The sequence below is a fragment of the Hemicordylus capensis genome, chromosome 3 (genome assembly GCF_027244095.1).
Source record: "Hemicordylus capensis ecotype Gifberg chromosome 3, rHemCap1.1.pri, whole genome shotgun sequence".
NCBI lineage: Eukaryota > Metazoa > Chordata > Lepidosauria > Squamata > Cordylidae > Hemicordylus > Hemicordylus capensis.
The window spans coordinates 53,022,875-53,048,932 of NC_069659.1; the positions used below are offsets into that span (position 1 = coordinate 53,022,875).

At 42.9% G+C, this 26,058-nt stretch overlaps 2 protein-coding genes across 8 annotated transcripts in view; one reads left to right on the forward strand and one right to left on the reverse strand.

The window, feature by feature from the left end:
* The window catches only part of FILIP1L (filamin A interacting protein 1 like), a 260,129-nt gene extending 237,000 nt beyond the window's left edge, over positions 1-23,129 (forward strand). For all 3 annotated transcript variants that reach the window (XM_053308843.1, XM_053308842.1, XM_053308844.1), the window contains 2 exons: positions 683-3,446; positions 21,827-23,129. In XM_053308843.1, coding sequence (XP_053164818.1) covers positions 683-3,446; positions 21,827-22,015 — 2,953 coding nt within the window. In that variant the 3' untranslated portion in view covers positions 22,016-23,129. The remainder of the gene's footprint in view (positions 1-682; positions 3,447-21,826) is intronic.
* The window catches only part of CMSS1 (cms1 ribosomal small subunit homolog), a 308,145-nt gene that overhangs the window by 280,788 nt on the left and 1,299 nt on the right, over positions 1-26,058 (reverse strand). Inside the window, exon 1 of one of the 5 annotated variants that reach the window (XM_053308854.1) lies at positions 22,434-22,497. The exons of the other annotated variants lie outside the window; for them this stretch is intronic. The gene's annotated coding sequence lies outside the window, so the exon portion shown is untranslated. Of the gene's footprint in view, positions 1-22,433; positions 22,498-26,058 lie in introns of those variants that run through there. 5 annotated transcript variants of the gene reach the window in all.

Genomic DNA, 26,058 nt, shown 5'->3' on the forward strand with positions numbered 1-26,058 from the left:
GTTACGAGAGTCGTAGTTCAACAACAACTGGAGTGCCAAGGTTGTCTACCCCTGCTTTAGAAGAACTAACAGAGTCTTGCTTCTCCAGTCTAGCTCTAGACACAAATCACTAAAGCTTTTAAGGCTGGTATGTGCACTACCATAGTAGAAGACTTAAAATTTAATAAGTAATGTAGATCACCATATTTTAAAGTTGTATTAAGTACTAGAATTTCTGGGGACAAGGTAAATCTTGGTCTTTTGCTGTCACAAATAGATGCAAAGCAGTGAATTTTAGATCCAGTGTGTGCGCCAGAACCACAGATATGTCTGCATGCTGGTAATTACAGGCAGAATGCAACAAGAAATTACAAGACTCAATCTACCTTCTGTCTCCTATCCCAGGGCAATATATACCCATAGTACTGTCCACAGTACTGCACACATGAAAGAAAAAGTGTAAAAGTAAACAGGAAGGTTGATATCTTTGCACAAGTTAGAATGACTAATGGAAACATCCAATATCTGCTTGAGAAATAGTATAATTTATTACATGCTTATATCTATTAAAATATATCTCAAAATATATTTTGATCTCTTTACCGCACTTCATTCATTCCTAGTCCAAAGCCACCACCTCCTCCAGTTTTTAATATCTCAAACAATAACACAAAATAAAACGTCATTTTTTTTAATTTTTCAGATTAAAAAAGCTTATTGATCAGGACGCAACCTACCAGGCAAAAAAGGAAAAGGAAAACAGTAAGAAAGTAAACAGACTTAAAGAGGAGCTGACCAAACTCAAGTCATTTGCTTTAATGGTAGTGGATGAACAGCAAAGACTTACAGAACAGATCAGCCTGCAAAGCCAAAAAATCCAAGACTTAACTCTCACTATAGAACAAGCACATGAGAAACTCTCCATTGCAGAAACAAAAGCTCAAGAAGAGGAGCAGAAAGTTCTCAGGTTGGAAGCAGAGCTTCAAGCACAAACCAACAAAGTTTCCCAAGAACAAGAAACTGCAATGGCCAAACTAACCAATGAAGAGAGCCAGAATCGTCAGCTCCAGTTAAAACTAACAGCTCTGAGTCGACAAATTGATGAACTTGAAGAGACTAATAAATCCTTACGAAAGGCAGAAGAAGAACTGCAAGACCTAAGAGAGAAAATGAATAGAGGGGAATGTGGAAATTCTACTCTTATGTCTGAAGTGGAAGAGCTCAGGAAACGAGTCCTGGAGATGGAAGGAAAAGATGAAGAGCTCATTAAAATGGAGGAGCAGTGCAGGGAGCTCCACAAGAAATTAGAAAAAGAAGCCTTGCAGAGTAAGAACTTTAAAGCAGACGTTGATAAACTCAACAAGAGAATTATGGAGCTTGAGAAACTGGAGGATGCTTTCAGCAAAAGCAAGCAGGAATGTTACTCTTTGAAATGCAACCTAGAAAAAGAAAAAATGTTAACGAAGCAGCTGTCCCAGGAACTAGATGGCTTAAAAGCTCGTATGGGGGAGCTTGAAACTCTTGAAAGTAAGCTGGGAAAAACAGAGCTCACACTTAAGGAAGATTTGACTAAACTAAAATCACTAACAGTAATGCTTGTAGATGAGAGAAAAACAATGAATGAAAAAATAAAACAAACAGAAGTAAAGCTTCAGACTGCAAATTCACAACTTCAACTGGAGCAAAAAAAAGTTATGTCTGTTACAGAAAAACTGATTGAGGAAAGTAAGAAGGCATTAAAATCTAAGACTGATGCTGAGGAAAAAATGTCCAATCTCACAAAAGAGAGAGATGAGTTGAGAAACAAACTAAAAGCAGAGGAGGAAAAAGGAAATGATCTCTCCTCCAAGATGAATTTGCTAAGAAAGAAGCTTCAGTCCCTAGAAGCCATTGAAAAAGAGTTCCTTAAAAATAAGTTTAAGGAGACTACCAAACCTAGCACCCCTTTACAGCAAGAAAACAATAAGATTAAAGAACTGGCCCAGGAAATCGAAAGACTCCAACACAAACTTAAAGCAATGAAGGCCATAGAAGATGATCTCATGAAAACTGAAGATGAATTTGAATCTCTAGAACGCAGATACATCAATGAACAAGACAAAGCCAAGTTTCTGTCAGAGGAACTTGAAGTTGTGAAGAGAGAACTGGCTCGGTATAAGTTAGCAGAGAAGACAGAATGCAATCATGAGCAAAGGCTATTCAGAAAACTCAAAGAAGAAGCAGCCAAGTCAGATCACCTTTCAAGGGAAGTAGATGCACTGAAAGAGAAAATTCATGAATACATGGCAACAGAAGATGTAATATGTCATCTACAGGAAGATCATACAATTCTGCAGAAGAAACTCACTCATCAAGAAAACAAGAACAAAGAGTTAGGAAGAGAAATGGAAACCCTTACAAAAGAATTAGAGAGGTATAGACGTTTCAGTAAGAGCCTCAGACCAAGTCTCAATGGCAGGAGAATTTCTGACTTACAAGTTTTTTCTAAGGAAGTCCAAACAGAACCAGCAGACAATGAACCACCTGATTATAAGAGTCTAGTGCCTTTGGAACGAGCTGTCATAAATGGACATTTATATGAAGAGAGTGATAATGAAGAAGATGACAACCATGATGATGAGCAGACAGTATCCTTCAAATGCAATTCATCTGTTGCTAATGCAGTCAACAATAGCAAACTATGGATCCCCTGGATGAAATCCAAAGAAAGTCAGCTTCAAAATGGAAAAGTTCACACCAAGCAGAATGGAAACTGCATTCAGCCTGGAAATCTAGTTCTAAGTCACACACCTGGCCAGCCTCTCCATATAAAGGTTACTCCAGACCATGGACAAAACACAGCCACCCTTGAAATAACAAGCCCTACCACAGAGGGTTCTCATTCTTTCACCAGTACAGCTGTGATACCCAACTGTGGCACACCAAAGCAAAGGATAACTATAATTCAAAATGGGTCTTTAACTCCTATCAAATCTAAAGTGGCTGATGGTTACTCAAGTCCAGAGCAAGCCACACTACCTCTTACTATGACTGCCTTCACTAGATCTCAAACACCAGAATCATGTGGCTCTCTAACACCTGAAAGGACAATGTCTCCTTTGGCTCTGACAAGCTCTTCAAGTTCCCCAGAGCAAGTGCTGTCACCAGATGCTCTGGAAATGGGTGACAAGCACACTATCTTTAGAATATCTCCTGAAAGACAGTCATCCTGGCAGTTTCAGAGATCTAATAGTTCTGGTTCTAGTGTAATAACTACTGAAGATAATAAAATACATATCCATCTAGGAAGCCCTTATGTTCAAACTACTCCTAATTCAGCAAAAGCCATTAGCCCTTGCACCTCTATGCAGGACACCAGAACTCCAGCATTAAATAATGGAACACCAAGTAAGCCTATCAACAAAATCACCAGCAGCATCACTATTACACCAACAGCCACTCCTCTCCCACGGCAGTCACAAATTACAGTAAGTAACATCTATAACTGACTCTCCCCTGCCCTGCTGACATGCTTACCAGCAATCCAAACTTACGTTTTCCATCCCAGCAAGAATGATTTGGGACAATTTTACTAGAATTTTGTGAGAGTCCTTTGCATGTGACCTACAATAATATACAGAACTAACATGCAGATTTGTCTTTTTAATCATATCAGGAGTGCACTTACTGTATTATTTGTTCATTTAAATAACTTTTTGTAAAGTATTTAGATTTGCACCTATATAAATGCATCTTTATGTATTTACGTTTTCAGTAACTGACATTATTTTTGATTGCAACTTTTGGGGTGAAATATTTTAACATCACAAAACAGTAAATGATTTTTTTTAAACCATTGCTTGCAGAAATATTTTGTTTCCTTGTGTGTGAATTTTTGCATGTAAAAGTTTGGTTCTAAGCTTTAGACAGCTAATTATTTTTTTATTCACTACCTTATTAATTTGCTAGGTTTTCCATTACATTAGTGGTAATGACGCTGAGATCAAATATCACACAGAACTGCATGTATTTTAGAATGTCAATGCATGAAATTACATAAGACTCCAGTATCATGAGGGATTAAGAGAATAAGCTGTGAACAAGAAGTTGCTGGTTCACATCTTCTCTCAGCCATGAACTCTCTGGGAGGCCGAAGGCCACCATGTCTAAGACCCTAAGAACATAAGAACAGCCCTGCTGGATCAGGCCCAAGGCCCATCTAGTCCAGCATCCTGTTTCGCACAGTGGCCCACCAGATGCTGCTGGAAGCCACAGACAGGAGTTGAGGACGTGCCCTCTCTCCTGCCATTACTCCCCCGCAACTGGCACTCAGAGGCACCCTGCCCCTGAGGCTGGAGGTGGCCCACAGCCCTCTGACTAGTAGCCATTGATAGACCTCTCCTCCATGAAGTCTTCCAAACCCCTCTTAAAGCGATCCAGGTTGTTGGCTGTCACCACATCCTGTGGCAGAGAGTTCCACAAGTGGATCACGCGCTGTGTGAAAAAATACTTCCGTTTGTTGGTCCTAGACCTCCTGGCAATCAATTTCATGGAGTGACCCCTGGTTATAGTGTTGTGTGCGAGGGAAAAGAATCTCTCTCTCTCCACTTTCTCCACGCCATGCATGATTTTATAGACCTCTATCATGTCTCCCCGCAGTTGTCTTTTTTCTAAACTAAAAAGCCCCAGGTGTTGTAGTCTTGCCTCGTAAGAAAGGTGCTCTAGGCCCCTGATCATCCTGGTTGCCCTCTTCTGTACCTTCTCCAGTTCAACAATGTCCTTTTTAAGATGTGGTGACCAGAATTGTACGCAGTACTCCAAGTGTGGTCGCACCATAGTTTTGTATAAGGGCATTATAATGTTAGCCGTTTTATTTTCAATCCCCTTTCTAATGATCCCTAGCATGGAATTTGCCTTTTTCACAGCTGCCGCACATTGAGTTGACACTTTCAACGAGCTGTCAACCACAACCCCAAGATCCCTCTCCTGGTCCATCACCGACAGCTCGGATCCCATCAGCATATACTTGAAGTTGGGGTTTTTCGTCCCAATGTGCATCACTTTACACTTGCTAACATTGAACCGCATTTGCCATTTTGTCGCCCACTCCCCCAGTTTGGAGAGATCCTTTTGGAGCTGCTCACAATCCGTTTTGGATTTCACTACCCGGAAGAGTTTGGTATCATCTGCAAATTTGGCCACATCGCTGCTTACCCCTGCTTCTAGATCATTTATGAATAAATTAAAAAGCACCGGTCCCAGTACAGATCCCTGGGGGACCCCACTTCTTACTTCCCTCCATTGTGAAAACTCTCCATTTATACCTACCCTCTGTTTCCTATCTTTCAACCAGTTACCAATCCACATATGTACTTGTCCCTTTATCCCATGACAGCTAAGTTTCCTCAGGAGTCTTTGATGAGGAACTTTGTCAAAAGCTTTGTCGGAAGTCCAGGTAGACTATGTCAACTGGATCACCTTTATCCACATACTTGTTGACACTCTCAAAGAAGTCCAAAAGGTTGGTGAGGCAAGATTTACCTTTGCGGAAGCCATGCTGGCTCACTCCCAGCAGGGCCTGTTCTAGGTGCTTTACAATTTTATCCTTGAGGATGCTTTCCATCAATTTGCCTGGAACGGACGTTAGGCTAACTGGCCTGTAATTTCCCGGATCACCCCTGGATCCCTTTTTGAAAATCGGTGTTACATTTGCTACTCTCCAGTCCTCTGGTACAGAGCCCGATTTCAGGGATAAGTGAAATATTTTAGCAAGTAGGTCGGCACCCTGGACTATCTTATTTTAAAATATTGTTTAAAGAGAATACATGTGAAATGTTTTGAGGATCTGGGAAAATTACTATGTGAATGCAAAGAAAGACAAAAAGAATATTGGAGGGCCAGTAATCTCGGGCAGCCTCCAGACCCATTGCAGAGCAGTGCTCCACCAGTGGAAAGTTTTTCCATTAACAGAAAGAGCTGCACTCAAAGAGGATTCTTGGTTCTTGTGTGAATAGAAAGGGTCTTTCAATACTGTACACAGAAAGAACTTCTGCCAACACAACACCACTTCACTAAGAGATGTGAATGCTACTCCTTGTTTTACTTTTTTATATAGGAACATGGGAAACTGCCATATACTGAGTCAGACCATGGGTCTATCTAGCTCAGTATTGTCTTCACAGACTGGCAGTGGCTTCTCCAAGGTTGCAGGCAGGAATCTCTCTCAGCCCTATCTTGGAGAAGCCAGGGAGGGAACTTGAAACCTTCCGCTCTTCCCAGAGCGGCTTCATCCCCTGAGGGGAATATCTTGCAGTGCTCACACATCAAGTCTCCCATTCATATGCAACCAGGGCAGACCCTGCTTAGCTATGGGGACAAGTCATGCTTGCTACCACAAGACCAGCTCTCCTCTCCAAAAAACCTTGTCCCCATCCCGAGAGGAATATCTTACAGCGCTCACATGTGGTCTCCCATTCAAATGCAACCAGGGCAGACTCTGCTTAGCTAATGGGACAAGTCATGCTTGTTACCACAAGACCAGCTCTCTTCTCCAATGTAAATTAATTGAATGTAAATTAAGAAAATGGAACCCTAATTAGTGAATACAGAAAGGCACCTTTGCCACCACTCCTAATTCTCAAAGATACTTGAAACCCCTTTGTGACTTAAACTTTACTGAAAACAGTCAATCAATCAAGGCTATTCTCACAACCACTAAAAAACGGGCTAAGGGAGCCCTATCTCGCTTACGAGCGGCCATGTGCAACACCAGGAGCGGCGCAGCTCCCGGCTGCTAGCCCTCCTAATTCCCCCTCCCCTTAAACAAGGTTAGCAGAGAGCCATTTCCCTGATCGTGAGTTGCCACAGCACAGCTTCGCACCGCTGCAACTCATAAGCAGACCCCTGACTGGTAGGCTACAAGAAGCCTCCTGGCATTGGGGGACTCCCCAGGATCCCCTGTGCACTCGCGCTGGGCATTCTGGGACTTCCAAGGGCCGCACAGCCCCAACTGGCTCTGTAACAGAGCCGGTAATCATGTGAGCAGCCGATCTGGCCACCCAGGGAGGAGACAGCGATCATCTGCGGGGAAGTAAAGGCTTTCAGGCTTCCTCCCGGCAGAAGTGGGTAGCCTCCTGGAGTGACCGTGAGGATCACTTCACTGAATATCAATCCCTCTGAAACTGGGAACCAGATTTCATTAATGTATTCTTTACATCTGTGTTTCCACTACCAGCTCCTGCAGAATTAACTATAGGCTCTTCTGCAAGATATTCCCTGAGGTTTGGGCGTGTTCACAAATATTCCCACTGCATCACTATGAGTGTTTTTCTACAGTCTATGTGCAAAAATATACTTCCCACAGTAATTCCTCCTGGGAAAGCAGGAGGGAGCAGCTGGGGAATCTGACTATGGATCGTATCTCCTGCTACCTAGCCAGAGAACCACTTTTAAAGCTACTTGCTTGGCTTCAAAGATTCTCGTGCCCAAAACTTAGGTACCAACTAAAGAATTGAGATACTTTCCCTACCTTTTCCAGGACTGATAATTAAGCATTTAATGCTGGCTCCTAAAAATATATATATAATTTTTCAACCTTGGTTTGGTAATTTACTGCTGTGCTTAACACTCAGTGGGAAAATCACTCCACTCATTATTATTAGCACCTTTTTATTTCTCATTTGCTGAGTCATCCTTCCCACTTAGCTACCCACATCTTTTACAGAGACTTCCTAATCTGTCTGCTTCCCCCCGCCTGCTTCTCCCACTTCTAAATTACTAGCAATTAAAAATTACAAGTTGGAACTTAAGTGCCTTCAGCAGCCCCATTCTAAAAGCTAGTTCATACAGGAAATCACCTACACACAAGCAGCCATCACTTTCTTCATCACATGTGCTTGCAAAATGAGGGTAACCTCATTTATCCACAGATTCATTATCCATGGATTTGTGTATCCATGGTCAGGAAAAATACACCCAACCTTGGCATACGCGAGGGGCAAAGAGAAAAGAAACACTTTGACCTCACATATCCACAGTTTGGGGGTGGCCAGAAATGACCATGGAGGTCATTTCCAGCCGCCATTTTGTTTCTGAGAGCATCAAAATGGCTTAGTTTAAGGGGGGGACAGTGGTTTTTGGCTGATTTGGGGGCATTCCTGGACACAGCACAACTTGGGATCAGCAAAGCATGGTAAGGAGTTCCCCCCACACACATTCCTGACACAAATTATCGCTGTTGTTAGATCATGAATGTGCTAGAAGTTTGAATGCTCCATCAAGCTCTCCACAATATAGAAGACTTTCTTGTTAAACCACAGTTTGCCATGGTACCTGATCTGGGAAACCATGATCTGAACATTCCCTATAAACTAGGATCAAACTGGTATGCAATTCTGGTTTGTAGGCAGCAATCAAACTACAGTTTCCTGGTTCAGATGTCATGGCAAACATACCAACACCGTGCTAGATGCTGTATCTCAAAGAAACTGCAAGTGGACTTTCAATCTACACTAGGAGGGATAGTCTGATGAGTTGAGGGAGACGGAGATGTATCAGTGGCATGAAAAGGCAAGTCAAGTGAAGGTAGGGCAACTAGGAGATCTTGAGGAGGGCGCTAGAGAAAGAAATACAATTTCTTTTTAGGTAGGAATACAGGGAACAGCATGACAAAAGTTACAGAAGTGGAATGGAAAGGAACTGGCTGCCACAAAAAACTACCTCTTAATCATCATATTGGTTCTTATGTTGGCAAGTCCATACAGTCTAAACAAGATCACAGTTATACCTTATTAAATTAATGGTAATAATAGCAGCTGCCACCAATAGATTCTTATTTGACATTCAGGCCATTCAAAACGCCTGAGAATACATGGCGTGAACAATTTCTTGAGGTCTAAGACTGTACAGTCCCAACTGAGGAAACCGCTCATTTCAAAAAGATGAGCAACAATGGGGACAAGGAAACCCAAAAGGTAAGATACGGGAATTTAACCAAAAGATTTATTTAAAAACAAGATGGAAACCACAATTAAGCACTAACCACTTTTTAAAAAAAGGTTATTGTACTTTATTTATGAAACAAATAAGTAGGATACAGATTGCAAATATATTCCAAGATGATACACTGGCCTTAAGATGTAAATTACAACTTAAAAACTTGGCATTCTGCAGCTCAGTGTAGTGCAGATTATAATTAATTAATTAGTTGAATTTATATACCACCTAATATAGAAATCTCTAGGTGGTGTACAGAATTAAAATATAATATAAAACATAAAACATTTAAAATTCATAAAAATAAAAATCATAATAGATAAAAACATTAAAATTTAAAATTTGGTCTCAGTTGAAGGCCTGGGAAAATAGGTACATCTTTAGGGCCCTAAAAACAAACAGAGAAGGAGGTGCTCTTATTTCAGCAGGGAGTGCATTCCAAAGCCCTGGGGCAGCTACAGAGAAGGCCGGGTCCAAGTTGGTTGCCACAAGTTGGTGGCAACCATAACTGGACCTCTCCAGATGATCTTAATAGGAAACAGGGTTCTCAACAGAGAAGGTGCTCTCTTAAGTACCCTGGACCTAAGCCGTTAAGGGCTTTATAGGTAATAACCAGTACTTCGTATTTTGTTCGGAAACATATTGGCAGCCAGGGCAGTTCTTTTAGAATCAGTGTTATATGGTCCCTTCAGGTAAACCCAGAGACCAATCTGAATGCCACATTCTGAAACAACTGTAGTTTCTGAACTACATACAAAGGCAGCCCCACATAGAGTGCATTACAATAGTCAAGCCTAGAGGTTACCAGCATATAAACCACCATTTTAAGGTCATTTGTCTCCAGAAATTGATGTATCTGGCACATCAGCCAAAGCTGATAAAGAGCACTCCTGGACACAGCCTCAACCTGAGAAACCAGAGAGAGTTTGGGATCCAGAAGCATTCCTAGAATACAAACCTCATCTTTTAGGGGGAGTGTAATCCCATCCAGAACAAGCAGATCTAAACCATTTCTCAGATCTTGACCCAATCTCGACCCCCTACAGACAGTACCTCCGTACATACTTTAAGATGGAATCTGTTCTGTGTATAGAGGTCCTAAACTGACCCAATGTGGATTTATGTGGATATCTGACAAAATGCACAAGCCTTCAGTGAAGGCTGTGCTCAAGGCACTGATAAGCTTACTCTATGGATGAGCTGTTTTGACACCTACCTATTAATATGATCAGGTTCTGAATTAAAGCACTCAATATTTGGATTTGGAAGAAGGTCTGTGTATATGTGACCAATTTGATTTTTAAAAATCCAAAGGATGCTTTCATTACTGTAAAAACCTGAGTTAAACACGGTACAGGAGAACCTTGTTATCTGCAGGGGTTCCTTTCCACGGGCGGGTATTACGGCAATGGGAATTAGAGGGTTACTTTCCTGAGGCAGCAGAAAATGGGACAAAAAGGACTGGAAGTGGGGCAGATTGGGGTGGGGGGAGTGCCCTGCTGTGCTGTATCCCCCTGGCTACCCAGCAATGCCCCCAAAGTCCAAAATCATGTCCCCCCCAAAGAAACCCCTCATTTTTGTCTTTTTCACAAAAATGCACCACAAAATGGCTCCTGTCTTCCAAATGATCTCAGAGGTCATTTCTGCCCATCCACAAGCTGTGGATAGCTGAGTCTATTGGAATTGCCACCCAACCTCAGTATATATTATTTTATATATATGAATATGAATGATAAAATTTGGCAATGAAAGAGTTAACTTTCATTGCCAAATTTTATCATTCATATTCATATATATAAAATAATATATACTGAGGTTGGGTGGCAATTACCCAACTGCAGATAAATGAAACTGCAGATGTCAGGTCCGTGATTAGTGAGGTTTACCTGTACAATGAAACTGTAATTTCTTATTTGTCTTTGAAATGACCTTATCTTTTCGTCAAAATTGTTCCGGTTTTACTTCTCAAAAATAAGTTCACATCCTCCAGCCATAGAATGTCAGAACATCACAGATCATTCAAGTACCGGCAACCCAATAGATAGGTTGGAAAACTAAGCCCTATTCAGACCTACAAAATTATACCACTGTAACCATGTACAACAGTGCAAACTGGTCAGAACTCCCAAGCAGTGTTCCCTGTAACAGGGATTCCCAGATGATGTTGACTTCAAGTCCCATCATCACCAGCTAAAGGCCATTGTAGCTGGTGAGACTGGGAGTTGTAGTCAATAACATCTGGGAATCCCTGTTACAGGGAACACTGTTCCCAACCTCTCAGTCACTGCTGCTCCTGCTTAGTGTGGTATTTGTGTGAATAGCGAAGTGCTCTATCTAAGACAGTGGGCGCTTCCGTGATAGCAAGGCTGGATCACCCCAGCCTCACAATCATGGAAGCACCCGCCATCATGAATAGGACTCTTCCCTATTCCCCCCGCCACACACACACACACACACACACACACACACACACACACACACACCACTCTAAGCATGGACAGCTGGGGGCAGCAGTGATTGACTTGTCGGGGGCAGGACTTCCAACCCATTTGCTGCATTGTACATGGCTACAGTGGCATAATTTTGATGGTCTGAATGGGGCTTTAGGGGTGCAACTGAGGAAGGAGATGTCATTATTAAATGCCATTTAAATGACATTAAAGATGTCCAGCTGAGGAGAAATGAGTTTTCCAGAACACAAACTTTACAATACACTATTTTAAACACACAAGTCAAATGGTGATGGCGAGGGATGCAGTACACCCACGCATTCCAGTGTAGAGCTGACTCCTTCATAAGCAAGAGTCTCCTTTCACTCAGGTAAATAACCACAGAAAACCAAACACAAAATTGACAGAGTAGACAGGCTATCCTCAGTAAGGATCACACTACACAGGGAATGGAAGTTAACTGTAGACTAGGTCTACAGTTGCCAGTTATTAGTGTTATATTTTTATTTATTAATCAAAGGAGTGCATATATTGTATCAACTATAACCAGGAATGGAAAACACTGGCCAACATCCCAGACTAACCCCACACCAAAATTTTCTAGCACACAAAGCGATTCATTTCTCTCTCCAGTCATATGTGCCTCCAAAATTATGTCCCTGATGGTTCCCCAACCCTCAGGCACAGTTTTGGGAGTCACAGACAGCTGCAGAAGTGGAGTAATCAAACCTGTGCCATATCGGCACAGTGTTAACCTGGATGTTGGCCAGCTAGCTACAAATCTATGAAAGAGAGCTTGCATCAGTCAGGCTGATCTCCAATATATTCCTGGAAGCACAACTCTGTAGAACAAATAGTGAGGAGGTTTGACAAGTGCAACTTTGTCAAAGAAAGGTAGGAAATAAAACAGATGAATACAAAGAAAGTAAAATAAAATTTTCCATATTGCTCATATTACATACATTGAGAATTGCTCTTCTGAACTCTTTGCCCTATAAAGCAAATCTCCTTATTTAAAAGGGAAAGGAACAAACTATTAGGATAGTGAAACAAATTTCTGATTCTTGGCACTCTGGTTCAGAAGCACTCCTCAAAGTGACAATAAGTCTCTCTCTCTCTCTCTCTCTCTCTCTCTCTCTCTCTCTCTTTTCTTTCTGTACAGTAGTGGGAACAAAGAGTCAGCTAGAATTCACAGGGAACAATGGAACAAGCACAACTGGTTCTACACAATGGAACTACACAAACAAGAACAATGATGTTAGATGACAGACTGTAAATGATCAATCACTGTAGATCAGACCATCACAACAGCAGCCTGTGGATTAATTTACACCAGAAGTTGACCTAGAATGACACAGTAACATGTTCAATATGCTTGCACAGATACACAAGGATAATATCAGGACTAATTATTAATCATCAGATTGAACTGATTAATCATCAGATAGTGCCATTTTACCAAGTTAAAGAACTTGAGCATTTACTGCTAATTCTATATGACTTCTTTAGTGAAACATAACCAGTTCACTTAATAAATGTAACACCTTTCTTCCTTATTACGGCTATAAAGCTGCATACACAGGCCAACACTCAAACTGTCACACATACCAAGTAACATTTCACACATCCAATGGGTTGGGGTAATTTTTGTGAATGTCCTCTTTCTGCAAACCCCTGTGCCTCCCAAAAATGTGTCTCCGAGAGATGCAGGACCCTCAAGAACATATTTGGGGGGGTATATAGGGCTGCAGAAAGAAGGGGGGGTTGGTCTAAGTTGTCCCTCTCCCACTGCACACACAAAATATCATTTGGCACACGTAACTCCAGATGTCAGCCCAAGCCTTATGAGTAATACATAGATATTTGGGGGGAAAACTTAGGAAAAATATGTATCCTTTCTAATAAAACGCTTGGTGTCCGTCCGTGGACGGACACCAAGCGTGTGTCCGTGCCTCCCTGCCCTGTTCTGCGCCTGCGCGAAGCGCAGGCGCAGAACAGGGCAAGGGAGACACGCTCGCCGGCACCCGGCAGCCATCTTGGGCGGGCAGAAGCGGCCGCCCCGAAGAAGCCGGAGAGGAGGAGGCGGGAAAGTGACCGAGGCGGCGGCGGAGCCGCCGCCTCAGCCAAAATAGATGGAGGCCGGGGGCGGAGCGGAGGCCATGTAACCTTAAAAAAAAATTTACTCCCGCGGCCGCCGCCGCCGACCGCCCACCCTCCCTCCCAGCTGCCGAGTCCCCCTTACCCTGGCCGACTGCTGTCGGCCGAAGACAGCCCTTAATTTAAGAGGCAGAGAGGAGCTCGCAAGCAGAGCTCCTCTCTGTGCAAAGCCTCTTGCCGAACTGCCGCTTTGGGCGCTTGCGTCCCTTGCGCCCAAAGCGGCAGTTCAGCAAGAGGCTTTGCACAGAGAGGAGCTCTGCTTGCGAGCTCCTCTCTGCCTCTTAAATTAAGGGCTGTCTTCGGCCGACAGCAGTCGGCCAGGGTAAGGGGGACTCGGCAGCTGGGAGGGAGGGTGGGCGGTCGGCGGCGGCGGCCGCGGGAGTAAATTTTTTTTTAAGGTTACATGGCCTCCGCTCCGCCCCTGGTCTCTGTCTCCCCGGCCTGGCGGGGGCAAGTGCCTGGGCCGATTTGCCCTTAAAGGTAGGGCGGGAACGGCGGAGGGAGGGGGAATGGCGGCGGGGGACCAGGAGCGCCGTTACTAGCGCCCGTTATTCAACGGGCCAAAATTCACTTGTAGGATCATAATTGAGAAGAGTAGAGACACCTAATTCTATTTGAAACATACATCTATGCTTAAAAGTCTTGTAAAAAGCCATCATAACATAACTATAATGGGTTGGCAACAGATTATGCCAACTGCCCCTAAGGTTCCTCTACTTTTAACTTAAATACAGGGCATATTTTCTAAATGCTTCAAATGGCAACCACATCCTGTGAAATTAAGCAATTCTATCCTGAACCCACACCAAACTAAACATCCTATAATACAACATTTAGAAATCCTTGAGTCATCAGTTGCATCATAAAAGGTAACCTGAACAATTTAAAATCAAGCATTTGCTCATTATTTTCTTGAGGTTATTCTAAATTTGTTCTATAATTGAGAACAGCACAATCAAAGAAGGTTTTGCTCATATTATATATCATCCACCTAAGTACTGCTTTGCTGTTTCAAACCAAAGATCCATCTAGTACAGTACTCTGTCTCAGCTATGACAAGCAGGACAGGTTTGAAATAGTCACCTCCTGTGGATTGTTCTCAGCAGCTGATAACTAAACTCCAGTTCAGACACAACATGGAACCAGGATTGAATCACATGTCCTCTAGTCTCGGGCACTCCCTGCTTCCTTTCATGCATGAGAAATTATTCTATTTCTGACCCTGCTTAGAACAAGCCAGGATCTGTTGTGAAATCTGCACAAGAAAATTCTCACTTATTCTAGCTAAATTTGCAAATAAGCCACAATCTGAAGTTATAATACCAGATTCAGATCCTGATTTATTTAATTATTATTTGGTTTATTTGAATACCACTGTTCAGGTTAAAACTCTGGGCTAGTCATGTATCTCTCAGCCTAACCTATATCACAGGGCTGTTGTGAGGATAAAAATAATCATGTGCACCGTTCTGAGCTCCACGGAGAAACAGCAGGATATAAATGTAAAAATAAGTCAATCAATATATAGCTGTGTATATACAGTTAAAAAAAACTAATATCAGCTTTCTGGCTATGGCTGCTTGTAATTCTTAAAGCAGTACAAATCCCAATGTAAACAATTATGGGGTGACCAGCCTCAGGATAATGGAAAAGCCCACCTTCATGGATAGGGTGCTTCCCTGTTCAGACAAACCCAGCTCTAAGTATGAGAGGCCAGGTGCAATAGTGATTATAGGGTCAGGAGCAGGACTTCCAACCCATTTGTGCTGCTGCACACGGCCATTAAGGAGATTGCAGAGAACCTGAATGAGTTATTTGCCTCTGTCTTCAAGGCAGAGGATACTGACCATATACCTGCTCCAGAACTGAGCTTCTGAGGCTTGGAGGCTGAAGAACTGGGCCAATTTGAGGTAACAAAAGAGGATGTTCTAAACTCGAAAATCTGAATATTAACAAATTGCCAGGGCCAGATGGCATCCACACAAGAGTTCTGAACCAACTCAAATGTGAAATTGCTGATCTCCTAGCAAAAATATGTAACTTGTCCCTACAATCAGGCTCTGTACGAGAGGATTGTAGAGTAGCTAATGTAACTCCCATTTTCAAAAAGGGATCTGGGGGGATCTGGGAAACTACAGGCCCAGAGGCGTAGCTAGCCTGCCGGCGGCCCATGTGCGGCCACGGCGGGCGCTCCGATAGCCCTGCCCCCTGCGTCTGATGTCAGACGCAGGGGATAGCCATACCCCCACGTCTGACTTCAGACGCGGGGGGCGTGGTCTGGCTCCTGAATGGAGCCTTGAGGCTCCGTTCGGGAGAAGCAGCTTAACTGCTGAAGCGGCCGCGTGGCCCCTTCAGCAGCTAGACGAAGGTTGTTGCTGCGTTCGCAGCACAGCCCAGGAGCAGCTCTTCCCTGGGAAGAGCCTCTTCTGGGCTGTGTTGCGAACGCAGCACCAGTCTTAGCTCCTGAAGGGGCCACGCGGCCCCTTCAGGAGCTAGTTAGGCTGGCGCTGCAAACACAGAACCAGCCTTTGTTTAGCTCCCGAAGGGGCCGCACGGCCCCCGCTCGCAAGCTAAACTACCGCCCCCCGCGTCTGATGTCAGACGCGGGGGGTGGTGTCAGGGCCGCAAATGGTGGCTCCTGATTGGGCACGGCCCGGGTTCTTTGAACCCGTTCGCCCAATTATAGCTCCGCCCCTGTACAGGCCAGTTAGCTTAACTTCTGTGCTGGGTAAATTGATGGAAAGCATACTTAAGGACAAAATTGTTAAACATATAGAAGAACAGGCCTTGCTAAAGGAGAACCAGCATGGCTTCTGCAAGGCAAGGGCAAGTCTTGCCTCACTAAACTTTTGGAATTCTTTGAAAGTGTTAACAGACATGTGGATCAAGGTGATCTGGTTACACAGTATATTTGGACTTACAAAAAGCTTTTGACAAAGCTCCCCACTAAAGGCTCTTGAGTAAACCTAGCAGTCATGGGATAAGGGGACAGGTTCATGTGTGGACTGGTGACTGGCTGGAGGACAGGAAACAGAGGGTAGGAATAAATTGGCAGTTTTCACAATAGAAGGAAGAAAGAAGGGGAGTCCCCCAGGGTTCTATACTGGGAGAGTAACAGTGGTGGAAAAACTGCTGAACCAATTGCTTTTGACTGTTAAAAAGTATAAAGGCTCATAGTTCTGCAATACACCAGAGCACAGCATTCTACAAATTCACATTTATGGAAAAATGGGGCACAACCTAATATTTAAATTATTCATATACTATTAATTCTACTTTGTACTTGAAATTATCAATTGGTGAAATAAGGATAAAAAAGCATGTAATTTAAATCATGGAGTTGAAAGGGGTCGTATAGGTCATGCAGCCCAACCCTGCTTGATGCAGGAAATTCAGAGCTGGAAAATCCCCATCTTCAAGCCTCTGCTTGAAGATCTCCAGTGAGGGAGAGCCCGCCCATGCCCAGTTTCTGTGCTTTACCATTCTCATTTCACCAATCCATGCAACCTCTGTGAAGTAGTTTAACAACACATGAAAAATTTAAGCTAACAAAGGAAAAATACATACACACAGAGTTGAAATTTGAATGAGCAAAAATGAGCATTTCTTGAGCTGTATGTATTGCCCATGCGGAACTGAAAGAATCCTTCCATCTGGAAAGCACATACAGAAGAACCCCCCTCCCCCTCCAAAACCCTCCTAGGTCCCAATTAGGAATACTGCAAACATAAAACTGAATTGAGCAACCCAGACATAAGCACTGTAAAAACAAAGAAAAACCCAGTATATTTATTTCAGGTTTTTCCACATACTAAATAGCTTTCCTCAACATACCTTGTCTTTTAAATAGCTGGGAGAGCAAACTGTCATCTGCCCAAGCAGATAACGGTAACAAGTTCCAAGACAAAATATAAACAGAAATGAAGCAATTACACCCTCTGGCGTCCAGTCCTTATGAAGCTAAAGATCATGTATCTTGAAAAGCTTCTGAAAGATTCCCCACTTTCATTGTTACAAAGTTCATTAATACATAGCATTTTTAATAAGGGAAGGCTTTGTCTGTTCCATGGATACAGGCATGCAAAGCTGCTCCAAATGAGCCTGCAGCCCACATAGTCAATTACATAAAACAAAGACAAGTGGCTTAAGCCAGCCAGCCTTGACAACAGTTGTCAGGAAAGCTTATAAACACCCCAGTATTAGGGTGAGTAGCACCCCAGCAGATGATGTTCAGCCTCCTCTGATTATTCAAGTGTATTGCCTAGGGGTGCCATAATCACCTGTATCTTCAGGTTGCCATGGTTGCCAGAAATACTCTTTATCCTCTCCAGCTGGTTAGCAAGCTGCAAGAACTTCCTTTCATTCCTCATTACTATCTTTAATTATTATTATTTTTTAGCCCTGAGACTAGGTTACTATAACAAACTTTTGTAGAGCAGGGGGTCTGCCCTTGATATCAATTTGGAAATTCCAACTGGTACAGAACACAGAAAGTCACTACTTGATGGATATGCATTGCACTGGTGTCTATTCATTTCTGAGCTCAATTCAGAGTGCTGAGTTTGCCATTTAAAACCTTAAGTGGCTTAGGATGACAAGCCACATGCTCCCATATATCGCCCAGTGCCCTAACACTTGAGATCTTACTCCAGGTGCCCCCCTCCAACTGACCTTTGGGGGGTGCCTTCTAAGGCCTTCTTAACTGTGGCATCAACACTGGATAACTCTCTCTTTAGGAAAGTCCGCCAGGCTCCAACACTATGGGCCTTCAGATGCCAGATCAAAACGTGGCTTTTTCAGAAGACTTTGGAGACAAATTGGTGTTGGGTCACTATTCTTCTGTTTGCTTTGTTTTTATCCCATTACCCTTGTTTTATGAATGTTTGTTGATATTTTAGTGCTTTATAATTTTCTTTTGTGTATTGCTACATTGTTTTGATAATTTGCTGTTTAGACATAAGCAAAAAGGAGACCACATTTCAAGATGCTATGAAATGTATATTTTATTTAGTACATTTGTATGTAATAGAAATGGCTCTAGGCAGTGCATAGCAGCAAAAATAAAACAGGCAAATCAGTCCTTTAAAAACAGTAATTACAAAACAATTTAAAAACAGTATAAAACCATTAACAATTAAAACAGTTAAAACCCTGGAAGGCCAGGCCAAACAGATAGGTTTTAAGGGCTCTCCTGAAAGCCAACAATGAACTCAAGCTACAGATTTCTGCTGGGAGTGCATTTCACAGCCCAAGAGCAGCTACAGAGAAGCCCTGAGTTGCCACCAAAAGCATAGGTGGTTACTGGAGACGGACTTCCTCTGATGACCTTAACGTGTGGTGGGTATCATGCAGAAGAAGGCACTCTCTAAGGCAGTGTTTCTCAACTTTTTCGGGGTTAAGGACTGGTAAATTCTTTGTGAATAGTTTCCTGGACCAGCAGTTAGTAAAGGGGTTTCAAGTTTAAGATTATTTATCTGTCTGTCTATCCCGCCCAAAACTTGCATCTCTGGGCAGTTTACAATTGAAATAATATTATGAGCATTAAAATAATTACATTTGGAATCATTTAAAAGCAAACATTAAACATTAAAACTATAAACCGGGTTCTCAACCTTGGGTCCCCGGATATTGGTGGGCTTCAACTCCCATAACTCCCAACCACAATGGCATTTGGCCATTATGGCTGGCGATTATGGGAGTTGAAGCCCACCAACATCTGGGGACACAAGGTTAAGAACCCCTGCAAAAGCCTGGGTGAACAAATATGTCTTTGGTATGTCTTCATATGTCTTCAGTTAATAAATAAAGCAAAATTAATTAACAAAGAACATATTTTGCTTACATACTTGTAAAACACACACACACAAGATATTAAATTAATGTGAAACTGAATATAATCCCACCGACTAGCCGGCAGCCCTTTAGAAAGGGTGGCCGCCACCGCGGGCTTCTCCCGGGCAAGATCTTCCTCTTTTCCTTCGAAAGCTAAAGCTAGAAGGGCACACACATGCACCCTCGCTCTTCCGAGACCCACCAGCGCCCACGAACATCTGAGACCCACCCGCAGCCACTCCAGTCCATGGGGCGGCTGACAGTCCGGAGATCGAGGCACAGCGGTCTCTCCCTTCCGTTCAGAAGTAGCCCTCCAACTTTTTATCTATACGCATACTTGTGGGCAAAGTAAGCCAACTGACACCAACAGTTGCACATCTCTACAAAACCAAGGGTAAACTCCCTGGAAACATGCACACACCTCCACTTTGGAGAAAGTAGTTCCCAAGCCCTCCCCCACAACTCCACTCATTTATTTGGAAGTAAATGCCCACTGATTTCAGAAGTCAATTCCAAGGAAAAAGGAGCAGGACTGCTACCTTACCCTAAGAACCTGACTCCCTCAAACTTCCAGCTCATCCTTTTTCCAGTCATCCCTCATGCACAAGCTTCAGTCCATTGCAACACACTTCTCCAACTCATCCCACCCATGGTAGAGAAATAAAGAAGTCTGAAAACACTCCTGTCATTTCCCAAAAGGACAACCAGCCAAAGCCCATTCTGCGCTGAGGGGAGAGAGGAAGCGACGCTGGCCGGAGACCAAAGAGGAAGGGGAAGTGAGGGAGCCGCACAAAAAGCGTGCGTTTCCCACCCCCTTCCCAGCCCTGACCAATCGGGGCTCTCCTTAAGCCTGTGCTTGGGGGTGGGACAAAAAGCCTTTGGTCATCCTCTTCAAGGAATGGACACAGCTGTCAAATCAATTTAAGCTGGTATAAAGCACTCCTGGCCATAGCATCCACCTGAGATACCAGGGTGAGGCTTGGGTCCAGGAATATTTCCAAGCTGCATACCTGTTCCTTCCAGGGGAGTGTAATCCTGTCCAGCACAGGAATATCTAACTCATCCCTCAAATTCTGAAGCCATACAATGAGCACCTCCATCTTGCTTGGATTTCGTTTCAATTTGTTATCCCTCATCCAGCCCAGTAATGACAAGCCAGCCCCAAAGTGGATATTGAAGTCCCCCAGCACCAGAAGTCTAGGAGACCTCAACACCAACTCAGCGACCAGCGACGTCAGCTCAGGGAGTCAGTTGGGCAGCGGGGTGGACGGTACACCAACAGAATCCCCAATCTATCCCTAGTACCCAGCCTCAAAAATACACACACAATATAAGTCAACTGTCTCACAGGAGCCCTGGTAAGAGAGATGGTATTCTTACAGACCACAGCCACTCCACCACCACCTCACCCACTTCCCCTAGACTGCTTCCCAACAGAGTAGCCTGGTTGGAGAAGCTAGGCCCAAACTGGATCACTTGCCTCCCCCAATCAGGTCTCACATCCTTTTATTGCTTGCAGATGTGTGTCTGTTAGTAGCAAACTTTCATCAGATACATCTTGTATAGTTGGAACAAACAATTGCCCCTGAGGAAGGTCTTATGGCTGAAACGCACTGGGTACATATTAATATCTACAGTTGCTGATATCCTAGTGTATGATCTCTGGGTTGGTTTTTTGTTTTTGTTGTCGTTGTGGTTTTCTTGTTTGTAAAGCCACTTTACATCCTATTTTAGGAAAAGCAGGGGAAACAATTGTAAATAAAGTAGATCCAGAGGAGAACATCACATCAGTATATTTCAGGGAACCATTCTGCTTTTGAGCTATGAACCTTTTCCCCTTGTATACCATGCATTTATGTGGCTCCTCTTCCAATAGCTGTAGTATCACCTTGCAGAATACCATATCTACAAAAAGTCCTTCTGCCCATGTCACTGTGGATACCACCCAGTGAAAGAAGCTTAGGCAAGTCACCAAGTGAAACAGACCAATTAACAGAAGCCCTGTTCCAGACTGATTCTATTCTCTTGGAATTCAGATGTATCTAGTGATCAAAAATCAATATTCTGTGTTGAGCTCATGGATACAGAAACAAATAGCATTTTACTTTGCTTTTCTTGTCAGTGGTCTTTAAACACTTTTAAAAGTGTTTTAAAGGTGTGTGTTTTCTACTTGGTTCACAGTTAGCATTGTGATAGGATCTAAAATATCTGCATACATAATTCTATTGAAAGTAAGCTGGCAACAGCAGCTTTAAAAAACGTTTTTAAATTCTGAGAGTTTGGGTTCTTTCAATCATTGAAGTTTGCTGCCATCTAGAGGGAATAAGTAACAAACCAAAGCCACATGCCAACCTCTGCATTACATTTAATAACAATGCAAACAACCCGCTTTAACAATTCCCTTCCCTGCCTTTATTTGTTTCAATTTATTTCAGATTGCAGATGTCTTCCGTCAGGCAATCCCTACTCGGATCCCCATTCCAAAGGCCACAGGCACAACTGTGGTACCAGAGAAGACACTCACTGGACAACACAAAAAATCACTTCAGGACAGCAAGTATGGAAAATTGCACATCGCTAGAACTGCACCCCAGGCTGTCATTCAAAATGGTGGGAAAAGATAGACCGCCTGATGCTGGCAGAATACATGTCTAACTTTTGAGTAATGCAAATAAACTATGACAAGAAAATATTAAATGCAATGAATTTATCAAGGATGTTCTGATGCCTATTAACAGTTTCAGTCATCCACAAATCCATGTAATATCTATTATCGAGTAAGTTTTATTCACTTAACTATGACCATAATCATAAGATTATCTTAAAGGGTTTTATTCTGATAATGTGTTTCAACAATAGCCTTTGACATCTATGAAACAGATAAATCGGACAGATGACAAATTAAAAGTTTAGATTTGATCAAGGAAGAGAAAATTCTACAAACAGACAACCGAAAAAGAGAAATGAGGCAGCTGGATGTGGCAATTTATTTTGCCACCTGCTTTACATTGCTACATATTAAGTTATATAATTTCTACTCACCTGGGACAAGCGGTAATAGCTGTCAAGTGGCCAACTGAACCTGCCTGCCCCTCCCTCCACAGGAGTATCCTCAAAGACTGGTAGACATCGTAGTGTTGCCCTTTGTTTCCCTCATAGTGCAGTACAGTACTATGGCAACTACAGTACATCCATCATAAAGCTTTTAGCTTTAAAGTTACAGTAGCTTTTTTAAAAAAGAAAACAAGAGATCACATAGACTGGCAGCTATGAAAATGCTCCATGTTTCCCCAGAAGTACAAATAATGCATTTTGGCAAATTCCATTTGCACACTCCCCTGACAGAAAAAGGAGATACACAAAATTTATCCTCAGCACTGAGGGGCTGCCAATCATAGGAGGATACTAGAGGCCAAAGATTTCCAGTCTCATCTTCTCCTGCCCCTCCCCATTAAAAAAAAGTATGCATATGCAGAAATTGCTGTAAGAGGGTGCAAATGCTGCATATCACATAGCATAAGTGGGAAGTTAATGATCGTCCTTGAGATACTTATTTGCATTGGGTGCTATGACTTTAAAAGTTGAGATGCTGTGCATTTTAATTATTGCCATGTACTTTGTGTGTTAAAAAGAGTAACACAAATATTTTTTTAACTTATTTTAAACTTGGCGTGTTTTGGTTTGTAAAGCAAAATATTTTCCTGTATCTCATATCAAATAAATTCTTGTAGTATTTAACACGTGAAATCATATAATTAAAACACATTCCTAAGGTGCTACCCAAATGGGGGGGGGGGTTACCTCTAGAAATTTCAGTGAAAAACAAGTGTACAAAATAAAGGGGGGAAACTGCAACAAGCTATTAAATCATTTTGATTCCTGGTGTTGACTAAAGTACTCTCAAGCAGTAAATGATAACTAAAATGACCACTAAGAGGCAGAGCTCTTGGAGAATGAGGTGGGCCTTCTGAAGGTGTAAGCTGACTCCTTCCCAGATGTGTGCATGAGTGGCAGATTTGAATGACAAGGCACACCATAATTGACAGACTGGTGTGAGTACCAAGGAACATAGGAAGCTACCATATACTGAGTTAGACCATTGGTCCATCTAGCTCAGTATTGTCTACAAAGACTGGCAGTGGCTTCTCCAAGGTTGCAGGCAGGAATCTCTCTCAGGCCTATCTTGGAGATGCCAGGGAGAGAACTTGGAACCTAGATGCTCTTCATGGATGTGGTGGACCACACTGTTGGGGCCTAGAATTACAGAATTGCTATTAATGGGCATAGTTTCAATTCAAATACCAAATGCCAACTATTTATTGTATGGAAAGGATGCAGGGTTCCACACAATTTCTGCCTACTAATCTCTAGAAGGAAAAACAAAAAAAGAGAAGCCATAGGCTCCTCAAAACAGTGTTCTTCATGCCCATTTCTGTTCCTCTTATAGGGCCAGTTCTCTGTCCAACACAGTTACATATAATAAACATGCTTGTGTGCCATGAGCACACACATATTCGCCCCTCCTAGTGTGTCAGGGCAGTTTGTCATCCTCTATAGCACTTAAGTGGCGCAGCGGGGAAATGCTTGACTAGCAAGCAGAAGGTTGTCGGTTCGAATCCCCGCTGTTATGTTTCCCAGACTCCTCCCTTATGCAGGAGGAGGCAATGATAAACCTCTCCTGTATCCTACCAAAGAAAACCACTGAGCTCTGTGGGCACCAGGAGATGAAATCAACTCAACGGCACACTTTACTTTATAGCACTTTGTAGTGCATTTAAGAGGACAGCTTGGGTGAACCAGCCTCCACACAATTAGGGAAAGGTGCCCCGGCATGCTGGGAGTGGGAAAGGATGTGCATGTTCATACTTCACACATATATTTTATCATATATGATTATGCTGATCAGAGTAGTATTTTCCAAACTGGCCCATAATCAGCAAGCCTTATTTGAGGTGCTCTCTTAGTGCTGAAATGTTTAAATTAGGATGTCTTCCAAAACCACTAGCTACTGCCTATTTATTTAACATATTTTTATACCACCCAAAACTTACATCTTTGGGCAGTTTACAACAAAAACAGAAAAGTTAAAACATTAGTTAAAACAGATAAATGGCAACAAAGAAATTAAAACACTGATTAATTAAAAGTCTGGGTGAACAAATGTGTCTTTAAAGATATTTTAAAAACTGTCAGAGATGGGGAGTCTCTTATTTCAGCAGGGAGCGCATTCCAAAGCATCGGGGCAGCAGTGGAGAAGGCCTGTCCCCGAGTAACCACCAGACGAGCTGGTGCATCTGCAGACGGACCTCTACTGATGATCTCAATAGGCGGTGGAGTACATGATGAAGAAGACATTCTCTTAAATACCCAGGGCCCAAACCATTAAGGGCTTTATAGGTTATAGCCAGCACCTTGTATTTTGCCCAGAAACTTATCGACAGAAAGTGTAGCTCTTTCAATACAGAAGATGACCCAGAGACCAACCTGGCTGTCATATTCTGAACCAGCTGTAGTTTCCGGACTACATAGAAAGGCAGCCCCACATAGAGCGCATTACAGTAATCCAGTCTGGAGGTTTCCAGCATATGTATCACTGTCCTGAGGTCAACACAACGTTGCTGATCTCAAGCAATGGATGCAGCTGGCGTATCAGCCAAAGCTGATAAAAAGCACCTCTGGCCACCGCCTCAACCTAGGACACCAGGGAGAAGCTCAGATCCAGAAACACCCCCAGACTGCACAACAGTTCCTTCTGGGGAAGGGTGGCCCCATCCAGAACAGGCAGATCAAACTCATCTCCCGCATTTCGACCCCGCACAATAAGTACCTCTGTCTTATCTCAATTCAGTCTCAGTTTATTATCCCTCATCCAGCCCATCACTGCCTCCAGGCAGGCATTTAGGGAGGTTATGCCTTCACTTGATGAGGTTGACATGGAGAAATAGATTTGGGTGTCATCAGCATACTGATAGCACCCTGCACCAAATCTCCTGATGATCTCCTGATGATATTTGTTCCCTTCAGAGTTCCAAGTAAAGTAAAGTTGTGCCCTTGAGTTGGTGTCAACTCCTGGCAACCACAGAGCAATGTGGTTTTCTTTGGTAGAATACAAGAGGGATTTACCACTGCCTCCTCCAGCACAATGTGAGATGATGCCTTTCAGCATCTTCCTATATCACTGCTGCTCGATGTAAGTGTTTCCCATATTCTGGGGAAACATACCAGCGGGGATTTGAACCAGCAACCTCTTGCTAACTAGGCAAGTCATTTCCCTGCTGCGCCAGTAGGTGGCTTTTTCAGAGTTCCAAAGGCAGAGAGAAATCAAATTTACTTTGTGAAATAATTCCAACTTACAACATTAAATTCTATCCTTAATTTAAGATCTCTCTCTTTCTCTTTCTCTCTCTCTCTCTGTGGCTTGCTCCATCATCCCCACCTTGTCAGGCATGACACATGAATCCGCCTGTGTTGGGAATAACTAAGGCATCCATCTTTGTTGTTTAAAAGGGAGCTGGGAAAGATTAACAACATTTTAATAATGCACACATCTCATTTCCAGAACATTGTTCTCATGTGTCTCTAACATATCCCACTGTTTTTTAAAACAATAATTATTGATTATTGATAAGGTGTCTATCCTGGTCTGTTTTTGAGTTCCGTCTGAGAA